Raw genomic sequence first — 14,642 nt, forward strand, 5'->3', positions numbered from 1 at the left:
TTCAAGAGTGAGTTTGTGCAGATTTTAGTGCGTTCAACAGAAACACTCACTTCTCATTTTCTCTCTCCAGAAGTCTTGAATTTCCCTTCACCCCTTCACTGTCCCTCATCGCATCTGAGATTAAATTTTGCCTCTTTTCTCCATCATCACCACCATTCTTCTCTCCCTTTTCCACACTTTCTTCACTAGTTTTTCCATTATTGCCCCACTTTGCAATCCAGTCCTCTGGCGTCTGGCTGCTGGCAAATTCTTGACTCAGCTGGACTAGTGTCTGGAAGAAGAGTTTGAGAAACTCTGTTTTGTCGTAGCTGTCCGATATTTGCTGCAGGCTATAACAATGCAATTTTTTCTACCACATGGTTAACTGCAAATGATTATGAAGTACCTTTTGATTATTACTTCATAGGTTATGTGAAATTTTACCCATAGTCAAAATAGCCAACCCGGACCGAACTCCAAGTCTAAATCAGTACTGGGCAAGCCTAAATACAAGTCTTACAAGTCTGCCAAGTCTTAACCAAGACTTGGATAACACTTGGAAGTTGATTCCCAAGTCAAAACCAACTTTTCAAAAAAATTCGAGTGAAATTTTCGAATTCAAAAAAATTTCGCAATGTGCCACGATTTTGGCATTACTTTTTGACGTTTTTTTTCGACTATTTTTGACGCTTTTTTCGACTATTTTTGACGTTTTTTTGACGTTTTTTTTTTACTATTTTTGACGTTTTTTTGACGTTTTTTCGACTATTTTTGACGTTTCCCCGGCTATTTTAGGCGATTTTTTCGGCTATTTTTGACGTTTTTTTTTCGACTATTTTAGACGTTTTTTTCGACTATTTTTAACGTTTTCCCGGCTATTTTAGGCAATTTTTTCTGCTATTTTTGACGTTTTTTTCGACTATTTTTGACGTTTTCCCGGCTATTTTAGGCGATTTTTTCGGTGGCTATTTTAGGCTATTTTAGGCGATTTCCCCGGCTATTTTAGGCGATTTTTTCGGCTATTTTTGACGTTTTTTTTCGACTATTTTAGACGTTTTTTTCGACTATTTTTAACGTTTTCCCGGCTATTTTAGGCAATTTTTTCTGCTATTTTTGACGTTTTTTTCGACTATTTTTGACGTTTTCCCGGCTATTTTAGGCGATTTTTCGGCTAGCCGAGACTTGGATTAAGAATTGCCAAGTCTTAAATCAGACTTGGATTAAGAATTGCCAAGTCTTAAATCAGACTTGGATTAAGAATTGCCAAATCTTAAATCAGACTTGGATTAAGAATTGCCAAGTCCTAAATCAGACTTGGATTAGACTTGCCAAGTCTCAGCCCAGACTTGGATTTAGACTGCCAAGTGTAAAAAGTGACATGATCATAGTTCTGAATCCGTAATGAAATAAGACTTGGATTTAGACTTGCCCAGTACTGAAATTGACTTGGCGTTAGGTCCGGGAAGTGTCATAATAGCCGATTTATTCCCTTCGATTTTTACGTTCAATAAGATTACAAAATGGCCGCTGTTATTAAGAACCCTTTTTAAATCAAACTAAACAGATCATTACGTTTTATATGGCCCTAAATTTAGCGAGTAAATTTGCATTCATTTGTAAGTGGAATTCACAAACAACCTTTATATATGTACTCTTAATTGCCACTTGTGACCAACGCTTACCTTAACTTTTTTGGTTGGATTTTGAATCATATAAGCGAGAAACCGAAAGCAGAGTTAATAACAAAGAAATTTTGCGTGTTTTAATATTTCGCGTGAATTCTTTTTACGAAAGATAGCAGGTAGATTTCACAACTTTGTAAGCACTGTTAACCCCGCCCCTGTAAAAATCTGTTGAGGGTCAAATGAGACGTAATGATTCACATTTCATTATTTTACTGCACGCCTCTTTAGCTTTTCAAAAGGAGTAAGAATTGGAGTTTTTAATATAGCTAACTGCAAAATTATGCAAATTGTTATTATCTAGAAACTTCTGTAGCAATAACTCAGAAAAAAAACGCAGAAAAAAAAACAAAAAAGCTTTGTCAAAAGAAGTCGTTAAAAAACTGAATATGATGATTGAAGCTCGCACAAACCTTTAAAACTTGAAAAATGCAAAACTCAGTTTTCTCTAAAACATTGCGAGATTTCACCAGCTTACATTTCGGCTAAAGATATTGTAGTTATTTTCAATTAAATTACAATAAACAAAACTCATCAGCATTCTAATTTTGAAAACTCCTTGCAATATAAAGCCATCAAAAAATTCAGAACGTTTGTCTGTTTCACCATCCAATGATACTTCACAGAGTAAATACAAGAGAAAAAATGTTCCCGGCACTTTCATATATTTTAGTTTCATCGATGAAACAAAAATTTTTCAGAATTTTCACAATGAATAAAAAAAACTAGCGACGAATTAGACACGTTATAGAAATTGAAGAGAAAATACTATTATTTATAAACTCTGTTCTCAGAAAAAAATTGTCGCAATCAGTGGGATAAGCCTATGAAAACTTCTCCCGCTTATAAAAGGCCTCTGAAATACGACTTTGATATTAATTTTCACAATTTTCAACATGTTTCTTAAAAAATATTTTTTTGCATGTTGGGTGACAAAAATCTAAGCGTGCGACATGATTTAAAATTGAGATAGAAACATTACCTAATGTTCTTTAAATTTGACAAATATGTAAGCCTCAGGTTTTTTTTAAATTAGATACAAATTAATAGGTACAAAAGTAAGTGAGCAATGAACGCCTGATTATTTTTCGAGATATTTAAGTAAATTATCCATTACGTAAATATAAAATGAGGAACCGGTGACTGAAGTTATATAAGCTATCTAAGAATTATAAAAGCTTTTTACAGCTCATATAAGACAATTTAAACTTGGAAACTCACAAACGATATATTAAGTTCTTATGTTGCCCCAAATGAGGATGCGAACCTTGGAAAATATCCTTAATTTTCAACTGGTTAATTTAAATGTAGTTGACGGAAACGATTTTAACTAATCTACGAACAATATACAGAAACCAATACTATGTCAAACATTTTGATTTCGTTTTTTCTTTACGGTGTTTATGGGATTTCCTCGGAAGTAAATAATTGAAAAGACAAAAAGATTGAATTCAAAACTATGCTTATGCAAAGCTTTTAAATATTACTTTAATAAGAGAAGTGGCAAAGTCTTTTATTTCAGCTCTTCAATTGTCCCGAAAAAATGATTTTTTTATTTTATAGACAGCTCTTTTAAAGAAGTACTTCAAAAAATTACAAAAACGGCATAAAAGAGTCATCTCATAAACAAAAGTTTTTTTCCAAGCTTTCATCTTTACAGCTTTTAATTTTATTGATCCAAAAAAATTGGCTACTTATTTATGGCGAAGAGATAGATTTTTTTATAATTTGCGCATAAATTATGACAAATAGTATTTGCTGTCTAATTGCTTGAACCCTGTTTTTTAGTGGAGGAATTGTATACTTGTAGAGGGTTTTGAGTGGTTTCTTTAAAAAGCCCGTCCAGCGTCGAATTTATAAAAACAAACTTTTGAATTCTGTTCTTTCCACTGAGTTATGGAGGTTTAAATCTTTTGAACGTTTGACTAATTTTCTTTCTCTATGTTCACATTTTCCAATTTTTGAAGGATTTTGTTATAACAATTTTTTTGAAACAGATGTTAAAATTGTGAACGATAGTGTTGTTTGCAATAACTCTGAAGATGAGAAAATGTTGTTGAACTGATGGATCCAATTGTTTCTCTAATATTTTGGCGCATTTTCCCAATTTCAACCTTTTTTCAACAAAAATTGAACAAAATAACAATCTGTAGTCAGCTTTATTTTAAATTTGCAGGATAAACATGCATTATAAACTGCTGGCGCAGTCTTCGTTAACTCCAATAAGGGCAGTTTGCGTTGAATTTGACCGCTTTTTTGATAAGTGAACACAAAAATTCTGAGAATAATTCACTAGTATTTTTAATGGACGAACAAAAAACTTATATTTGATGAACCAACAATAAGAGCAAAACTATATTTGGTCTAATCGTTGTTTTTGCAATAAAACAAATTTGGAATGTGATTAGTCCCTCTCCTTTCGAAAAAAATATTTCCGCTCTTTTCTGCTTTTTATGTTAATTACAGTACAGAACAATTCAAATCAAGGACTGCTAATGCTATGTCCTATAGGCTTCCTAAGTAGTTTTAAAGCAATCTAACTTAGTCGAAAGCTTATGGCCATTTTGACTTTTTGACCTTTATAATTAGTTGTCTTAAAAATCAACAAGGGTTTATTGAGCTTTGGCACTTTTATCCTTCTTTTTAGTCAATTGGTAGCTTAAAGTCAACCAAAACAGGTCACATTGTCATTCTAATGGATTAAAAACTTATATTTTCGCTGTTTAAAATATGTGTTTTTCGGCTTCGATACTACGATTACTTACAAAAATATTTTCATTTTTTGTACATTTTTTGTCTTTGTAGTTGTTTATCTTGTCATGTCACGCTATTGAGACGTCAGAAATAATCCTGTTGGCGTTGAGAATGAAGACAAAATTAAATTTTTAATAACGGCTTCTTCATCGTCTTCTCGCAGATTTTAATAAATTTTTTATCGTTAGTTGTTTTTTTGTAGTCGCTTGAAAAATGCTGGAAAATATGCCGGTCTATGTGGCAGCCTTTTGATGGACAAAGGAACCTATTTACTAATTTCAGCTAATAACTGAAGTGTTTTGTGACTTTGAAATCAATTGTTAATTAAAATCCTGGCTCTTTAAATTGTGTACTTGCTGTTCTTTTTTTTCTTGTTACCTGGTCTCATTATTTATAGGTCACATAACACAATATTGGTGATGAAGAAGAGCACAGTTGAACATACCTGATCGTTTCAGTGCATTGCTAATTGTTTTAAAGACTTCGACACCGGTTTTTCGCAAAACTTTTAAATTAATTTATTTTGTCTGCATTTATAGTTCTCTTTGTAAACATATGGCATGTTCTAAATATTGATGGATCTCAATGGTTTTATCTGCGGAAGTAATTGAATTTTTTTAATGACTTCAGTAGACAGCTAATGTTCTAATGACTTTGAAATTGATTGTTTAAAAAAATTTATATGTTAAATCCTCACCTAGTCAAATTATCGAGAGGTCTTTTTTCTTACTTTATCTGTGTTTAAAGAAGACACATATCTTTTTTATAGAACTCTTTTACGGTTTTACTGGCATCCACATTGTTTTCCCGCAACTTTTTATTGATTTTTTTGTCGTTTGTTTTTGTTGACGCACAACAAACAACATATTCTGGACAATGACAGGTCTCAGTATCTTCATATAAAAGCATGAATGAACATGAAGCTACATAAGGATTTCAGTTAACATCAAATGGTCATATTTATTTGAAAAAGTTTGTTTTAAACAAGTTTAAACGTTTTATTAAACTTTGCGTTTTGTTCTTTTTGTCTACTTGTGACCTTATCTCATTAAGTCTTAATATGGCTGGTCCCATGTTTTTTAGTGATGTCAAATTAATTTGTTTTGTTAAAGATTTTTTTGCCGCTATTTTGTCTTGCTTTTTGGAGAATGAGTTTTGGATGTTAATAATGTTTTTTGTTGCAATTTGATTTTGTTTTTTGTCCTTTCTCGTCCTCTTAAAAGTGGCAGTTCTCATCGGTCCTCTAACTTGACATTATTTTTTTTACTGAACAATTTGATTTTGATGCAACTTTTTAATTCAAACATAAATTTGTTTGAACAATATTTGAATTTTTGATTTTTTTAATCCTCATTACTTGGTAAAAAATTAGGATGAGTGGGGTCGGAACAATATATGCAAGTGCACATTACTGAGCCTTTTTGTATTTGAGTATATGATTGGTCATGAAAACAAAATTCTTACCATCTAAAACAAATTGTAAGCGTTTTCTATTTTGACATGTCATTAAAGTACATTTTTTTTCTATCAGCAGACCCTTTTCTTCCGGAAGAAAAGCTATTTGTTCAGCTATTTGGTCACTTTGGGCCAATTTATTAGCATTAATTGGCTAAAAATTGATAAGCATGAATTTGTGCTTAGCTGTGCCAAAGTAACACAAAGCAGAAACCCATCCATGTGAATAAAATCAAAATTTTACAACATTTCACCGTAGTTGAGTTCAAGGTTGTATTCAGTTGATTAGTACAAGCTTGAATGAACTGTGATAGAAATGATTTATTCACGCTGTTCATAGAAATTTCAAGTTTCACTGCATTGGTTTTTTGTGCTGTTCATGATTGCTCCAGACTAGAAAACTTTAGGACCCGGATTTTTACAGAATATCTGGTCATGAAAACTCAAAAAGAGTTTTGACCAGAGTTTTTCATGGTAAACGAAAATTCTACTTTATCATGACATTGTAAGCGAAATGACCAGAAAATGACCATAACATAATGCATAATGCATAAATGAAGTATCATGATTCAGTGCTGATTTAGTATGATAGTATGGTGGATAGCCAATCAATGCTATATTGGTTGTTATCAATTAAAAAAATTCAACCAGCTAAAATATAATAATAAACGCTTAAGTTGGCTCACTTGTTCAGAATCATTTTCGTTTCTGCTGATATCTCACTGTTCAGCAGATGTACCAGAATGTTCTGCAGGGGTTCCAGAGCTAGAGCCTCGTCGTCTCTCATCTGCTGGTCGAAGAAGTCTATCTGGATCTTGAGGGACTCTGTTGCCTCGGTTGCTTCGTTCTCAGGGGGTTGAGTGAAACTAGGACATTATTTGTCAGATCAAAGTTAACATTTGGTCGACTAAAGGAATCCGGAATTTGACAACCATTCGAGAAGTTGCGATAATTAACGATACGTTTTCTGAATTCACTTTTAGGAAAAGATTTTTTTCTGATATATTTGCTCAAAGGTTAGCATAACGAAGTCAATTGTCTCAGGTAAAATGCTATTCAGAAAATTGAGCGCATTTGAGTTATTTTTCGCCAAACATGCAACACGAAATTTTCCTCTTACGTTTTTTGTGTAATGTTTAACTAGAAAAAAGCTATCTGCGCAAATAAGCAACCTAACTGCAAGATCTGACGCTTTATTTTGAAATCCTTATATCAAAGTTACTTCTTATTCCAAAGTGACCTCTGATCAGAAAGCCCCAAACTTCTGCAATAATTGAACTGAAAAAGGCAGCGTTCTTAAAATTTATCTCATTCAGCGCATTCAGCTATTGTTTAAATACATGTATGCTCAAGTAGTGCGACCACTGGGGTGAAAAATTGGGGTCATGTTAACCAGAATATGTTAACTTAGATCCCTTTTGAACTCCTCCGATTCGAGGATCTCGAGCAGACCGGCTTTTATGAACATGTCCCTCTGTTGGATCCTGCCATCGTGGTGGTCTTCACATAAAATGAAGGCGTTTATGAATGCCATGAGGTCTGCTATGTACTCCACATCTGCAGTGTGCACTTTCAAGTCATCAATCACAGGTTGAAACGGGAACGACTCATCTGTGGCTTGGCAAATTAGGTTGTACACCTGGAAATAACACAAACTACCCAATCTCAGTGAGCATCTCAGTGCTCCCAGATTGAGGTATAGACCGAAATCAGCTCTGATTTGTCCTTCCCCAGACCTTTGACCTGTGATCAAGACCTCTGATCAGGGTAAAAGTGACCTCTGATCAGACTAAAAGTGACCTCTGATTAGACTAAAAGTGACCTCTGATCAGACTAAAAGTGACCTCTGATCAGGCTAAAATTGACGTCTGATCAGGGTAAAAGTGACCTCTGATCAGACTAAAAGTGACCTCTGATTAGACTAAAATTGACCTCTGATCAGGCTAAAATTGACCTCTGATCAGGCTAAAATTGACCTCTGATCAGGCTAAAAGTGACCTCTGATCAGACTAAAAGTGACCTCTGATCAGGCTAAAAGTGACCTCTGATCAAGACCTCTGATCAGACTAAAAGTGACCTCTGATCAGCCTAAAATTGACCTCTGATCAGACTAAAATTGACCTCTGATCAGACTAAAAGTGACTCTGATCAGACTATGGTGCATTGGAAACATTGAGTGAGCTCAGTTCCTGAACATTGTTCACATTCCTGCGCTTGGAGACTTTTCCAGACCATGTAAATCGAGCAAAGATGTGGGCTCATACATGGCTTGATTAGAGGTCACTTCGGTCTGGACACCACGACCTGGTTAAAAGCTGTTTGCTCTTTAATTTCTCGGCGTTTATGCAACTTACACGGGTAACGAATTCGACTGCGTGTGAATAATCAATCATGAGGTTAGTCAACAGGTGGACAATCTCTCTCCTGCACATGATGGAACTGGACATCATCACTTTGCCCACATCTCCTATCAACTGGGGGTCCAACTTGCCAGTTCTGTCGTCTCGTTTCAGGAAGAACTTGAGGAAACAGTCGTAGCCAATCAGATTGCGCAGAATGTTCTTGAGAGGTAGAAGAGTTGAGAATACGAACATGTCTTGCTTGTCGAACCTCTGAAGAAAGCCAGGAGATTTGAAACTATGCAAACAATTAAGAATATCTGGATCTTTTTCGTTTATGTTGCACCCACCCACCCATAGACTACCAGATTAGTGGGTGCATATAATCTTTGAAATTTGCACCCCACCCCACCCACCCAAACGCACGTGCTATATGTGTACATGATGATTTACAATGCAATGGCTGTAATTGCTCCTTTAACTGTGGGGTTGCATAACATAATGGGCAGAGGGTGGTTTCATATTGTATTTGTTCATTGGTTACTTTTCAAAAGGGGGCCAATTTCAAGTGCCGCGAACCGACAAAACCTCGAATGATTAAAACCGAAAAACTGGTTGTGTAAATATTTAAAAAAAGTTTTTTTATTGCTATTAAGTGGTTTTAGACAAATACGCAAAAATGATATTACCATAGATAGCTCGACAAACTTGTGTAGCAGAATTCGGATTCCATCCAGGAGGACAAATCCAGACACCCACTCCTCTGACACTTCGTCCTCTGGTTGTAGATTTGACAGAATGCCCTCTAGCACCAAGTACCTGCACAACACGACAGAGAAAATCATTTATCGCTCATTTTTATGGACATTAAGCAATTAATAAAAACAAATTGGCTTTCAGATTTTGAGAGCAAGTTTTGAAATAACTGCTAACACCGCGGGTCTAAACTTTTTCTAAAAAATATGTAAGAAATGCGCTGTTATGCGTTGATTTTCATATAGCAAAAACTTAAATAATAATGCGTAAAAATACGCTGAATTCCAAAAATTCTTCCTATTTAATTTGATTTTTCGTTAATAAATTGTTGTAGTAGATCATTTAAAAATGTGGGATTTATAGACAAAAATATTCAACTTTTCATATAGCTGCAAACGTTAGCTCAAAAATCCAGCTCTGCAAAAAATGCAAAAAGCGCGATATTCTGATATGAGTTTATTTTTTTTAATTTCTCATTGACATTTTCTGAACGGCAGCTAAAAATTATTGATAACCGCCTACATAGAAAACAAATATAGTAACCTTTGAAACCAACATATAAAGTGAGAATGCAACAATCTCTTTAATTTAAAGATTTAAAGAATCACCTTCTAATCAGAACATAGTTTTTCTCCTTTACCTCCCTTAACCAAGGGAAGTTGAAATTATTGAAAAACTACTTCAAATTAGATTTCTCGCGCATTATTTCGGAAAAACATTTGTTTTCCTATTTTTTAACCTCTACTGGACCTGGTGTTTACGGGCCTCATTTGAAGACAAACAAATACAAAAGGCCAATTTCTCCTATTTTCACAATCTATCTGCATTTTCCACTTTTTTTAAACATTTTTGAAAGTATAATAACTTTCTCTCACATTGATATGTGACACTTTAATAAAAAATTTTTTAACTATGTGTACAATTTGACTATATAATGACAAATTTTAGAAATTTTATTTACGATCATTTTTGGAAATCGACTTTCAAAGATCTGTAAATTTTACTTTTAAAGGGGAGCATTTACTGTTAAAGTGAGATATCTGGTTAAAATTTATGATATCATTTGAAAAAACTAAGCAAGATTTCTTAAATTAATTTTAATTTCAGGTCAACTGATTTTGATGGCACATATTTTGCTTATTAGGGAAAGTTATCACATTGTCATATTGAAATCAGAGCCAGAAGGAAACACTTGACCATTTTTCTTCAATTAAAATCTAGCTACCTCAGAAAATTTATCAAGAGTTCCCCCAAATGTTGCTGAAATCTTGTAAGGAAAATCTCGATTAGCCACAATAGGGAAAGAAAAACTTGTGCTGCAAAAACAATGAATTGTTATTTGAGTATATCATGGAGAGTTTAATTTATAGTATTATTTGGTATATCTTTATATCTTTTTCAGAGCCGAGTATTTGATCTAAGCTAATCTTTTTCTCGTAAAAAAAGTATTGGAACGCATTATAGACATCATATTCAAATCTTGTTCAAGGGTGACTAGGTTTGAACCATAGTTCTCATAATATGAAAACAAATTAGAAAAATAGTTTATTAAGCAGTGTCTTGAAACATTTCGGTTGATACTGTTGCAAGATTTCGTCAGAAACTGCCAAAATTTTTCAAGATAATACTTTTTCAGGAGAAAAGGTTGTCGACAACATAGTAATGACATGTTGAGAAATTTCATCACATGTCTAAATGAACTGCGACACATCATACATAAAATGGAATTAATTATTAAAAAAGCAAATTTGAGCGGAACCTCAATACTTTCACACGAACTGATGATTTAACCAAAAGTAAGAGCTGCAATGAAATTTGGTGAAATATAAAATTCCCACTGCAAGGTGTCTGCATGATGTAGCAGTGACGGTGGTGAGGATGTGTGGATATTTCAGTAATTTCAATTAATTTAGTGGAAAATTTGTAACAATTGCGACTAAACACCGTTTTCACCATACTTCTCACACAAACTAACCAGATCCACCACAAATTGTATATAATCAGCATTTCGCCGCAAAATTTCCTCGAAAACAAGCAAATTTTTTGATTTTGAAGGATTTTGCGCCTATGTTTTCAGATTGTTGTTTTGAGCGAGCGTGGAAAACAGTAACTGTTGGGCGAATTTAGTTCCAATTTGAGAAAGTTTGACAATATCCGTCACATTTGCCATTGATTTGTATTTTTGAGCTGTCGTCAAATGAAAACTGCTAACAAAGTGTCAATTAAGTGGAAATCAAAGAAAACCTTGTTGAATCTTAAATAGAAAAAGTTCTCCATTTTTCTAACTGCGGATTGAAAAGGCGATATACTCTTAATATGGTAATTAATAAAAATTGGCTTCTGAACTATGCCTAATGTCATTATTTAAAAAAACGAAAACCTCTTGCTGAAGGCTCAGTGAATGCAAAAAAGAGTGTGGAAAGTGGTGACATAAATCGTGGACAACCCGGGTCGAAAAAAATTCGGAAAAATATGTAAGATAGACGGTGAAGAGATGTTTCTTTAACCGCAAATTTCGTACATAATTTTGCGGTGAAATGCGGTGAAATTATGTAATTTCACCACTGTATTAAACGATGAACTTACAAAAAGTCACCACTTTTCACCGCCCTTACATGGGTTCGAACCTCCCACCTCCTGCATGTCATCCACTTCTTCTTCCACTGCCTGTTTTGGACATAAATCAAATCCACTCTACTTTCTGTAAAACATGCGCGGTGAATTTTTGTAAGATTTGCGATTTTTAGCGGTGAAATTATATATTTCAGCGGTGAATTGTGGTGATTTTTGTAAATTCATCGCTTATTCTAGTGGTGAAATTGCATAAATTCACCGCTTAGAAAACAGTGTCTGAAAGATGCAAGATTAAGAGGTAATTTAATTGGGGGGGGGGGGTTAATTCTAACGATTCCTCCTTCGCTCCAGATTCATTTCACCGCATTCACTGCTGATCTCACACAATTTTAACACTTTTTTCTAAGCGGTGAATTTAGGTAAGTTCACCACTAAGTTAAGCGGTGAATTTATGTAATTTCAGCGCATTCACCGCTTATCTTACATAATTTTGCATTGAATGGCGGTGATACCTCGACCCGGGAAATGAAGAGGTATTTTTGCATGTGTTCACGATTTTGCCAAATGTGTGTTTTGTGGAGTAAAGAAGTATATTTTTATATGGGCCTCAAAAAATTGCCGGCCTCGCTATCAACCCTAGTCATTGCATACCAGTATAATTTGATGTTTTAATACCTGTCTTCTTCATTTTCTCGCTCATAATCGACAGGAGCCTTTAGCTCTGCGACTATTTCGTCAGAGGACAATTCCGGCTGTTCACACCCTTCAACCTCGTCCACTAAGTATTGAGAGCCATAAATACTACTTCGGTTGTCAAGTGAGGCCATAGGTTATCAGTTTAACATTAACAAATTCGGTAAATTATGAGAATAAAATGTGTAAATTAACGGAATTCATACTTCTACTCGACACATTGAAAATAAGCGGCCGTATTATTAGCATATTTTAAGTGATCATGGAAACATGTAATACTAGGTTTGGTAGTAAGCAAGAACTTTTTAAAAAAAACAAAATTTTTTTGACAAATTTATTTCGAAATTTCTATTCTAAAACTATTTGTCGGCTATTTTTATATCTTCCTTCAGGCCCCTCTTGGAAGATATGTTACCCAATCAGGACAATTTTTCGTTTTTCTCACCTATGACGGAAAATTTTTGGGATTCCCCAAGTCTTCACCAAGATATGTATTTAGACGTGCCACTTCTTGGCCAAAACTTCGATTCCGACTTGTCAAGTCTTTGGCACGACTTGGAATTAGACCTGCCAAGTCTTATCCAAAACCTGGACTGGATTTACTCTTGCCAATTTTTGGCCAAAACTTGGGTTTAGACTTTCCAAGTCTTCGCCAAGACTTTTATTTACATGTCATGGCCAAATCTAGGATTTGAAGTTGCACGTCTGTGTCAAGACGTTCACAAGACTATCAAATGTAATAAGTGACATGATCATAGCTCTGAATCAATATTGAATTTAGAATCGCAATTAGGTTTGTACAGGTATTTAAATTGACTAGGCGAAATGTTAAAGGCACTGGTTAAACTATAGAAAAAACGATAAAACAATAAGAGAAAAAGACACAAATCACTATCAATTTGTTGTCGCGATCTTATCTTTTCAAACTTACGCTTTCAATCAACAGCGATTACTTTCCGAGAGAATAATTTTCCAAGAGAAATATTATTGTAAGGTGTATTAAAAACACGATAAAAGCGAGTAGAAGTTGAAATTTCGTGATTATTTCTCGTTACCAATATGTTCCTTCCGCTGAATAATAATTTGCTATGGTTTTTCACATAGTTGCACTTTTCAATAATTTCGATAGCTGCATATTTTTTTATCTATTATATTTTGTCAAATTAAAACGTTCTATCGGGTTTGTTCAGTAAAGCTAAACGAGAATTTCAATTTGAAACAATTACGAAAACAAAACATTTTGGACTTCTCGATGAAACATACAAAGTCTAGTTTGAATCAAGATCAAGCGTGAATTTGAATGATGTAAACAAACTTTAAATACAATTGCGCAAACAATAACTATATAGATGGCAAATTTGCAAACTGCTTTTGTTCAATGCATTATTGAGTGCGGTTTCGATTCACAATCAGGCAAAACGGGTTTCTATTTAGAAGCCCAAAGCATTCCAAATCATGTTCCAAGTCATCGTCAGCACGTTTCATCAAGTTCAGCGCTTTTCAACGCCTTTGTTATTATGTACGGATTTTGAACTGAAACGTTTGAGCATTCAGCATTTCAGAGCAGCGATTTTCTTGCACAATTTTCAGAAAAGGACATACATCAACTTTTCCCGTATTTAAAGTCTGCTTCAATATGAGCACTTCATACTTAGAAATTAAAATCAAACTTGAAATCAAACTTTTTTTGTCACAACGAAGGCCAACGAAAGAAAAAATTGATCTCAAAATCTGTGCCAGGTGTCTCTTTTGATTTTTTTTGGAAATAGCCGTGCCATTTCCACAGAGACCATCAGCCCATCAGATTCAAAAGAGCATCACAGATGCTGGTCTCAGGCTTAGTTCAGAGTCTGATCAGATCAAATATAAGACTGCTAAAAGATTACCCCCAGAGTTTCTATCTGGGATTTCTATTGACAGAGAAATGTTAAGATTTAAGGGTCTTCGCCAAAAGAAATTCCAAGTATTGGCATTTCTCCGCAAAGCGCTGACCTCTTAAAATATGTGAAGCAGGCTTTATTGGCTCTGCAGATTTCGTATGGGCAGTGGGAGATATTGTACCTCAGGTTAGTATAAAAGAACCCTCAATACACCACTTGTTCAGAGGCTTGAAAATTTTTTTCTCTTACCCAACATAATTTTCAAGAGGAAAAATTGTTATAAAAATAAACTGAAAGTGAATCCTGAAACTAAAAGATGACAAAAGAATTAGTGAAAAAACGATATAACTTTTATCATTTATCACTGAACTGACAGCTATATATGTTTTGTGGCGTTTTGAGGTAAATTTTTGGACAAAGCGTTTGAGAAAGTGATTTTATATAAAATAATACAATAATTTTAGTTAGCCTGATAATTGATTGATCATAGTTTTGGACAGATCAAAATTAGGATAAAATCAGAAGTACAT

At 34.2% G+C, this 14,642-nt stretch overlaps 1 protein-coding gene across 1 annotated transcript in view; it reads right to left on the reverse strand.

Moving 5' to 3' along the window:
• LOC142336525 (uncharacterized) overlaps positions 1 to 13,509 on the reverse strand; it is a 45,082-nt gene extending 31,573 nt beyond the window's left edge. Inside the window, exons 1-7 of the mRNA XM_075385432.1 lie at positions 13,288 to 13,509; positions 12,215 to 12,437; positions 8,899 to 9,028; positions 8,225 to 8,482; positions 7,286 to 7,509; positions 6,557 to 6,736; positions 51 to 329 (exon numbers count right to left, since the gene is read on the reverse strand). Of these exons, the coding sequence (XP_075241547.1) occupies positions 51 to 329; positions 6,557 to 6,736; positions 7,286 to 7,509; positions 8,225 to 8,482; positions 8,899 to 9,028; positions 12,215 to 12,366 (1,223 nt within the window). The 5' untranslated portion in view covers positions 12,367 to 12,437; positions 13,288 to 13,509. The remainder of the gene's footprint in view (positions 1 to 50; positions 330 to 6,556; positions 6,737 to 7,285; positions 7,510 to 8,224; positions 8,483 to 8,898; positions 9,029 to 12,214; positions 12,438 to 13,287) is intronic.
• Between the last annotated feature and the right edge of the window lie 1,133 nt (positions 13,510 to 14,642).

This window comes from Convolutriloba macropyga, chromosome 3 (assembly GCF_964194025.1).
Source record: "Convolutriloba macropyga chromosome 3, txConMacr16.3, whole genome shotgun sequence".
NCBI lineage: Eukaryota > Metazoa > Xenacoelomorpha > Acoela > Convolutidae > Convolutriloba > Convolutriloba macropyga.